The following is a 9,939-nucleotide window of genomic DNA, read 5'->3' as shown; positions in this document are numbered from 1 at the left end:
CACAATAGCTCAGACCCAGCCCACATGGACCACTGGCACTCAGATCTTAATTTATATAAATCAGAGCTCTGCTGCGCTGCAGATATGACCTCCACAAGGGCTCTCAGCTGCGCTCCACAGCCACAAAAACCTGGATATTTCCTGTTAATTCCGAGACAGGACAAAACTGCGGTCAGGAAATTACAGAGAGTCAGATACGAAGGCCCAGGAGTGAATACCTCTCTCCGGTGTATGGGCCGCCATTATCATGCTGCTTTATTAATTAGATAATAACCAAAGAGGCCAATTCAGGCCTCGGCGGGTGAGACCTTTTGTGTAATTATCCCGTGTTCATGAGAGAAAGGGAATGAGGAATTCTGCTTCGTTGTCGGTGGACTGTGAATCCTCCAGAGGGACAAATCACACAGGGGAAGACTCCGCCGCACGATCATGTGATATTAATGAGAAGAGGACAGGGGAATTAATAGGTTATGCAGCGGGGGAAAGACTTGGAAGAAATAGCAACTAAATCTACCCACCACTGTGCCTCCCAACGTCATTGGCGAACACTCTCCACCTGCCGCTAAGAGTGATGGGCCTGCCGCACTGCTGGTCTTACCTGCCCCGCATTACTCACATCTCGGGCCGGTAATTTAACACGCACAGATACTAACAAGGGACCACCGACTGCTGCCGCACATGGTGGCCACAGTGATTACTGCCTGAACACGCACTCTCCCGGGATATCTGTCGTCACCAAGGTGAATTAATTCTTCCTCTCCCTTACCTAACAACACATTCACACGTACACATACAAACACAAAACATGTAAACTCCCACAGAGACGAGCAGGACCTCAGCTAAAGTCTCCAGAAGCTGCCGAGCACTTCAAACAAGATCAAGGATAACGTCCTCATGCACTACTTAAGTATGGAATAATGTCACTTCATCCTTGGGATTCTGAAAGAAAGAGCAAAAGGAAACAATAAAGAGAATAAAGACATACAAAATAAGCGGAAACAACACATTGAGAAGGACAAAAGTAATTGAATAGGGCTAATGCTGCTACACGATAAATGCGCTTAATACATTCCCATTGGTGAAGGAAAACAGCTCTTTTCATGAATAACCAGTTTCTGAGGAGGAGAATTAGGGTGTGTATTAACTGTGGAGAATTTGCTGCCAAGCAAATGTCCTTTATGTTCAGTGGTTTTTAAATGTATCTGTTTACATGTTGTTATGGAGCTAGTTATTCTGGTTAATCAAACAGCCTATCATTTGGTGACAATAGCTAAACAAAAACATGATCATAACTGAAACATGATATAATTCTATATTATTAAAATAATATAATATACATAAACACACATGCATTAATACACACACACACACACACACACTACCATTCAGAAGTTTGGAGTCAGAAATATTTTTGAAAAGTGTCTCAAGGTCACCAAAGCTGCATTTTTTTTTATCAAAAAATAAAAGCATTATAATTTAACTATATAACTTTTTAACTAAATCACGTTAAGCTTTTAACTAAAATAATTAAATTTAATATAACTTTTTTTTTATCTATTTAATATATTTTATGAATATTATATTTTATGTAATTTAATACTGTGATGGCAAAAATGAATTTTCAGGCAGTCATTACTCCAGTATCACATGATCCTTCAGAAATCATTCCAATATGCTGATTTGGTGCCATAACATACATTGCTTAATACTGTTTAAAATAGTGATGCTGCTTAATATTTTTTGTTGAAATCTTGCTACAGTTTTTGAGGATTATTTTATGAATAGAAAGTTCAACTGAACAGTATTTATTTGAAATAAATCTTTTGTCACATTATAAATGTATTTACGGTCACTTTTAAGTATTTTAATGTGTCCTTTTATAATAAAACTTAATTTCTTTAAAATAAATATCATTTATTTATATATTATATAAATTTCATAATCCATAAATCCACAGTGCAGAACTGATTACAGCAATATTTACTCTATTTTAATAAATAAATAAATAAATCCTCATTTACACATCCTTATGTTGCTCCTCATTTTCTGTATAATGCAAAAGTAAATGTTTGGCAGAATGACTTCATTTTATAAACTTTGGTTGTCAGCACAATTTTTTTTTAAAACATCAACAGTGTAACATATCTTAAATTTGAACAAAAATGACTGCACGAGCCAAAAAATTTACTTCAAAGACTTTTCTCCCACATTCAGTGAAAGTGGAGCTGTCAGGGCTCTGTGTGAAGCACACCTTCAAAATCTCAGGAATGTTGGCCACACCCCCTATATCACTGACTGGTTCAAAGTTTTAACGACACGCCCCCGTGTCCTCCGCCCTGCCCAGAAACGCACTCCAGTCACTCCTAATCACTGTCAACCATCAACGGCCGTGATTGAGAGCGTCCTGCGACTACAAACAATTGTCTCTTTTTCCTTTCATGAGAAGTTTGGAGTTGTTGTCAAACTTGGACCTTATAAACCAACACTGGATTTACATTTGAAGAAAAACAAGTTATTTTCATGTCAGAGTAAAGTGGAGTACTTATCAAATCTTTACAAGGAAATACTAAACGTCGCAAGGAATCGCAATAATGTTTCTTTATGAACTTGTCTCACACGTCAGCATATGTTTCGCATATTTATAAACTTAAGCATGTAACCTCTTGTTGCATTTAGTAAGAAGAACATGCCTCTGTTCCTTAGTAAAAGCGTCCAGATTTCCTAAAGACTCAGGATTTGCGTTTCTCCTCTAGTCCAGTTAAGTTCTTCAACTGGTTTTGACTCAAAACTGAGTCTCACCTCAGTTATATCAGCCGCCCACAAGAGCTGGTCGACTTCAGTCATGAATGTGCCAAGGTGCTCTGGAGTTTGCGCTATGATGAGACTTCTGGCTCTGTTTATACACGTTATGTCAACGACAGCAAAGAGACACGTTGTATACTGGAACTCTACAAATACACGGTAAGATCACAATTACTTGTAATTCATACTCATCGTGTTGACTGGTTCCAATTAAGCTTATTACGCAGGATTGCGGTTCCGTTCCCTGTGCGTAATTCAGCGCACGGCGCTCTTCAGGATCTCAGCCCAGTGAATGTGAAGTGACTAAGCCCAAAAACGCTCCCAGATTTGTGTTGCTTCATGTCTGCAGCCTAAAACATACCTGCACTTATTAAAGGGTTTAAATGTGGTAACGTGTCCTCCCATGCCTCACTGTTTCCACCAGTCAAACTTTGATCTATTTATCCTTAAACTCAGTAATTTCTGATAATTAAAGTTGTATGCATAAAGAAAACAATGACTCGTGTTTTTATAAGTATTATGTAAATGATGTTCACTCGCATTAGAAGAAGATTTAGAAAAACAGCTGGATTATTCTACATAGGGCAGGTTGTCACCTTATGGGCGCTGCCATTTTGTAATCACATGATCATGCAACTGAGTTATTATTATAACCAATAATAACAACATGTTTAATTTATATAGATTTTCAGTTGGTACTGAAGGTATTTTACAGAGTCACAGATGATAAAGGCTGCAGCATTAAGCATGTATGGCTACTTCCCTACTATATGTTCTGTGGTAAGCAGTATGTCAAATCATTTGTAGTTTTGATTTCACAACATTTAGAAAGTATCATGCATAAATAAATTCTGAAGTGTGCATTCAGTGGATGCTTTTCTATCCCAGGAGGCCATAGGAGAGGAATGTCATATTTGTTAATGACAGGAAAGAGTGATGCAGCTAATGTTGTAGGTCAGATGTAGTAAGTCCAGATTGTATTCATACTATATGCATACTTATTAACATACTTTTGTTTTAAAATGAAAAAAACAACATCAACTGTGTGTGTGATTTCCAGTGTTGCCATTAACTAAAACTAATAAAAATTGTTTACATTAATTGGAATAAAAAAAAAAACTTTAAAACATTGAATTGTTGCAACTACATTGAAAAAGTTTAAAAAATAAAAGTTTTATTTGAAATTACTAAAACAAAAATGATATAAAAGCTAAAAAAAAAACGAATAAAAAGTACAAAAGCACATCAAATTACTAAACCTAAAAAGATCACTTAAAATATAAAAATACAAGCTAATTCAAAATATTAATAAATACTAAAATACTATATAAATAATATTTAACACTGGTGATTTTGGGTGCTACAAATTAGATCCAGAATCTAAGAATGTTCAGTGGATGTTTGCAGGACGAGACTGAGGAAAACAAACAAAGAGGATCAAAACAAAAGATAAACAAACAGCTTTGGTGTGAAGCGGCAGCAGTTAGTAATTATCTTGTGTATCTGTGTTCCAGTTTCATTAATTGGGATCAGGGGTCAGAGCTTTTGTATCCGTTGAATGGGCGAATCAACTATATGCTGTAAAATCCAATGCCCTTCCGCTCCTTACAGTCTGGTGAACAATTTCTCTAGGTTTTATCAATTAGTGCTGAACGTAGCACTAATTAAATAAATCATTGTTAATGATGCGTGCATATCAGCTCTCTTCCTGTAGTGCCACAGATCTGTCCTCTGTCTTGCTCTATGATGGTTTAATTGGTGTCATTTGTCAGACTGATGGTACGCCCACCTGCCATTCCAGGTGTGATCTCGGTCTTGATTGGCTGTTTAATTTAGGACAGCCTGGAGGCCCAGCTGTGCTCCACCCCTCTTTGAACGCCTCAGACACGGGAAGCCATCCATATGGACTTGTTTCGACAACAGGCCTCATATAGTGACATGCAAATCATTAAAATGCTTGAAACTAGTTGTTTTGTCATAGCTCATTAATTTCTCATCAGAGAAAGATGGCTTTTTAAGGTTTTACAAATTCTTGTTTGGCTTTCAGTATATTATTTATATGACAGAGATGAGAGATTAATTTGCTCTTAGCTTGTGGGCTCACTGATTTTTTTTATTTTATTTTTTTATTTTTTGCAAGCTAACACATACACAAATCTACACCTCATTCAGTGTAGTCATGTTTAGTCTTGTTATGCAGTGATGTGGTTTATTAACAGATTTAGAAAAAGGCATCAGCAGACTAAACGTCAACTCCTTTGCTTCACAGTTCTCCAGTGCTGCAAACAATGAACACGTTGCACAGACATTGATTTGCTGTTCACACCAAATAGTGTAATATAACCAGATTAATGAGGCTCGGTTTTTGGAGACATGAGTGCTGCAAAGTAGTCATGTTTAGCTTGCAGGGTTTCATCACATCAGTACTTTGGAAAGAGTGGGAGAAAGACTTTTAAGTTTCTGTCTAACTGTGTGTTTGGTGTGTATGTGTGATATTTGTGTGGTATTTTTTTTTTTGTAACTTATTTTAAAAAGTTAAACTTTCATATATTCTAGATTCATTACATGTAAAGTAAAACATTTCAAAAGTTTTTTAGTTTTAATTTTGATAACTAGAGCTTACAGCTCATGAAAGTCAAAAATCCAGTATCTCAAAATATTAGAATATTTACATTTGAGTTTCATTAAATGACCATCCCTACAGTATAAATTCCAGGTATCTCTTGTTCTTTGAAACCACAATAATGGGGAAGACTGTTGACTTGGCAATGGTCCAGAAGACGATCATTGACACCCTCCACAAAGAGGGCAAGTCACAGAAGCTCATTACTGAAAGGGGTGGCTGTTCACAGAGTGCTGTATCAAAGCATATTAAATGCAAAGTTGACTGGAAAGAAGAAATTGGGTAGGAAAAGGTGCACAAGCAACAAGGATGACCGCAAGCTTGAGAATACTGTCAAACAAAGCTGATTCAAACACTTGGGAGAGCTTCACAAGAAGTGGACTGAAGCTGGAGTCAGTGCATCAAGAATCACCATGCTTGAATGTCTTCAGGAAAAGGGCTACAAAGCCACTTCTGAAACAGAAACAACGCCAGAAGCATCTTACCTGGGCTAAGGAGAAAAAAAACTTGACTGAACTAGTCCCCTTTTCAGATGAAAGTAAATTTTGCATTTCATTTGGAAATCAAGGTCTGGAGTCTGGAGGAAAACTGGAGAGGCACAGAATCCAAGCGGCTTGAAGTCCAGTGTGAGGTTTCTGAAATCATTGATGATTTGGGGTTCCGTGACATCTGCTGGTGCTGGTCCATTGTGTTTTACGGAAAGTCGTGGCCTAATGGTTAGAGAGTCGGACTCGTAACCCAAGGGTTGCGAGTTTGAGTCTCGTACCGGCAGGGATTGTAGGTGGGGGGAGTGTATGTACAGCACTCTCTCCCACCTTCAATACCACCACTGAGGTGCCCTTGAGCAAGGCACAGAACCCCAACTGCTTCCCGGGCGCCGCAGCAAAATATGGCTGCCCACTGCTTCGGGTTTGTGTTCACCACTGTGTGTGTGCACTTTGGATGAGATAAATGCTGAGCACTAATTCTGAGTATGGGTCACCATACCATGTCATGTCACTTTCACTTTATCAAGTTCAAAGTCAATGCAGCTGTCTACCAGGAGATTTTTGAGCACTTTATGCTTCCATCTGCTGACAAGCTTTATGGAGATGCTGATTTCCTTTTCCAGCAGCACCTGCCCACAGTGACAAAACCACTTCCAAAAAAGGTTTGCTGACCATGATATTACTGTGCTTGATTGGCCAGCCAACATGCCTGACCTGAACCCCATATGTGATCTATGGGATATTTTCAAGAGAAAGATGAGAAACTTTTGATCCAACAATATAGATGAGCTGAAGGGTCAATAGTGCCTCAGCAGTGCCATAAGCTGATGCTGTCATTTGTGCTTAAGGAGCCCCGACCATTGAGAGTGCATAAATGAACATACTTTAGAGAACTTGAGCTTTTCTGTTTTGCAAATCCTTTATTTATTTTTTTATTTTTTTTTATTTTTTGATTGATCTTAGGAAATATTCTAATACTTTGAGATACTGAATTTTTGACTTTCATGAGTTGTAAGCTCTAATCATCAAAATTAAAACAAAAACACTTTTGAGATGTTTTACTTTACATGTAATGAATCAGGAATCAATCACTTTTTGAAATGTTTAAATGAACTTTTTCATGATATTCAATTTTTTGATATGCACGTGTCTCTCTCTCTCTCTCTCTCTCTCTCTATATGTATATATGTGTATATATATATCTATATATATATATATATATATACATACATACATACATATATATATATATATATATATATTATATATATATATATATATACATATACATATATGCATATACATATATGCATTACCAGTCAAAAGTTTTGGATGAGAACAATTTTTAATGTTTTTTACAGGAGTTTCTTATGCTCATCAACGCTGCATTTATTTGATCAAAAATGTAGTATTGTGAAATATTATTATAATGTAAAATAGCATTTTTCTATTTTAATATACATTATCAAATATCAAATTTATTCCTGTGATGCAAAGCTGAATTTTCAGCATTATTACTCCCGCCTTCAGTGTCACATGATCCTTCAGAAATCATTTTAATACCTGTATGCTGATTAATGATGGTAATAAAATAGAAATCATTATTTTATAGATTACTGGGTTTTTTTTTTCCTTCAGCCTGAAGCCTGGATGAGTATAAGAGACCTCTTTAAAAAACATTAAGTCTTACTGATCCCAATTTTTTGACAGGGTGTGTGTGTGTGTGTGTGTGTGTGTGTGTGTGTGTGTGTGTGTATATATATATATATATATATATAATATGTATATATATGTATATGTATGTATGTATATATATATAATATATATAAATAATTTCTCCTCCTTAATCTCCACTCCTGCCTTTCAGTTGTAACTGAGCTGTGAACTGCTGTGAGAAACTTGTTGCTTTTCGTTTATCAGCTGACGTTTTAGATGGCCTGCCAGGTGGATAAAGCTTATAACGCGTGCTTTGCTCTTATCTGTCATGCTCTCTCAGCTCACCCCTTTATTTCCTCATGTTTTCTTACAACCTTAACCTAAAAGTTTTGAAACCTGATGCAACGGCTGAGTGTGAACATACAGTGAAGATTTCTGACTTAACTTACACAGTCAGAGCTTCTACTTTTTTTCCTCATAAAAATGAAACTTCACACACGTTCAATTCCAAACCTGTAAGACTTTTCTTCTGTGGAACACAAAAAGAGATATTCTGAAGACAATGCTAAAAATGACTAAACTGAATAGAAATATAAAAATAGCAAAACATAACATAATTACTAAAACTTAACTTACTAAAAAATACAAAATATAAAAATAAAAGCTAATTCCAAGTATTAAGAATTAAAAAAGTGTGATAATATACACTGAACAAAACCGCAGACCACGTGTAACCACACCAGCCCAGGACCTCCACATCCAGCATCTTCACCTCCAAGATCGTCTGAGACCAGCCACCTGGACAGCTGCTAGAACAATCGGTTTGCATAACCAAAGAATTTCTGCACAAACTGTCAGAAACCGTCTCAGGGAAGCTCATCTGCATGCTCGTCTCGACCTGACTGCAGTTCGTCGTCATAACCGACTTGAGTGGGCAAATTCTCACATTCGATGGTGTCTAGCACTTTGGAGAGGTGTTCTCTTCACGGATGAATCCTGATTTTAACTGTACAGGGCAGATGGCAGACAGCATGTATGGCGTCGTGTGGGTGAGCAGTTTTCTGATGTCAACGTTGTGGATTGAGTGGCCTTTGGTGGCGGTGGGGTTATGGTATGGGTAGGCGTATGTTATGGACAACTACACAGGTGCATTTTATTGATGACATTTTGAATGCACAGACATACCGTGATGAGATCCTGAGGTCCATTGTTGTGCCATTCATCCACGACCATCACCTCATGTTGCAGCATGATAATGCACGGCCCCTTGTTGCAAGGATCTGAACACAATTCCTGGAAGCTAAAAACATCCCAGTTCTTGCATGGCCAGCATACTCACCAGACATGTCACCCACTGAGCATGTTTGGGATGCTCTGGATCGGCATATATGACAGCATGTTCTAGTTCCTGCCAATATCCAGCAACTTCACACAGCCATTGAAGAGAAGTGGACCAACATTCCACAGGCCACAATCAACAACCTGATCAATTCTTTGTGAAGGAGATGTGTTGCACTGCGTGAGGCAAATGGTGGTCACACCAGATACTGACTGGTTTTCGGACCCCCCAATACAGTAAAACTGCACATTTTGTGAGTGGCGTTTTATTGTGGCCAGCCTAAGGCACACCTGTGCAATAATCATGCTGTCTAATCAGCATCTTGATATGCCACACCTGTGAGGTGGAAGGATTATATCGGCAAAGGAGAAGTGCTCACTATCACAGATTTAGACAGATTTGTGAACAGTATTTGAGAGAAATAGGCCTTTTGTGTATATAGAAAAAGTCTTAGATCTTTGAGTTCAACTCATGAAAAATGGAGGCAAAAACAAAAGTGTTGCGTTTATAATTTTGTTCACTGTATGATACATGATACTAAAACAGCACTGATTCATTGAGATTTACCCTAATTGTTGTGACCAAGTCAATGAGTTGAGCTCAAGGACCATGAAAAAATCATTTAGACTGGGTTAGTTAACTGGATCAGATTCAGAAAATATTCAGCTTAAAATAATTATTTATGAATTGGACATTCTTGTGCCAAAAAGAGCTAAGACTGATGAGATTTTCACAAAATAAATCATTTTTAATAAATATTTGCCATACAGATCTATTGTATTGCTTCAGAAGATTTGACAAATAGAGTCTGGTCCACTTTTGTTATGCTTTTGCTGCCTTTTTGAAGCCTGAAACCTTAATTTTACACCCATTCTAACTGCATGGAAAAGAGTGAACAGTGCATTCTCCAGAATATCTCTAGGAAAGGAAGTTGTACAGATTTAAACAACAAGAGGTTGATGAGAAAAGCTTCATTTTTGGGTGAACTGGGCTGCGTTTCCCAAAAGCATCGTAAGCTTAAGTACATCCTA

The 9,939-nt window shown here is 37.3% G+C and overlaps 1 protein-coding gene across 2 annotated transcripts in view; it reads left to right on the top strand.

Moving 5' to 3' along the window:
- Positions 1-2,356: 2,356 nt before the first annotated feature.
- si:dkey-246i14.3 (ephrin A4) overlaps positions 2,357-9,939 on the top strand; it is a 50,413-nt gene continuing 42,830 nt past the window's right edge. For both annotated transcript variants that reach the window (XM_042740913.1, XM_042740914.1), the window contains exon 1: positions 2,357-2,961. In XM_042740913.1, coding sequence (XP_042596847.1) covers positions 2,843-2,961 — 119 coding nt within the window. In that variant the 5' untranslated portion in view covers positions 2,357-2,842. The remainder of the gene's footprint in view (positions 2,962-9,939) is intronic.

Source organism: Cyprinus carpio, chromosome B16, assembly GCF_018340385.1.
Source record: "Cyprinus carpio isolate SPL01 chromosome B16, ASM1834038v1, whole genome shotgun sequence".
NCBI lineage: Eukaryota > Metazoa > Chordata > Actinopteri > Cypriniformes > Cyprinidae > Cyprinus > Cyprinus carpio.
This window is presented reverse-complemented; position numbering and strand designations above follow the sequence as displayed.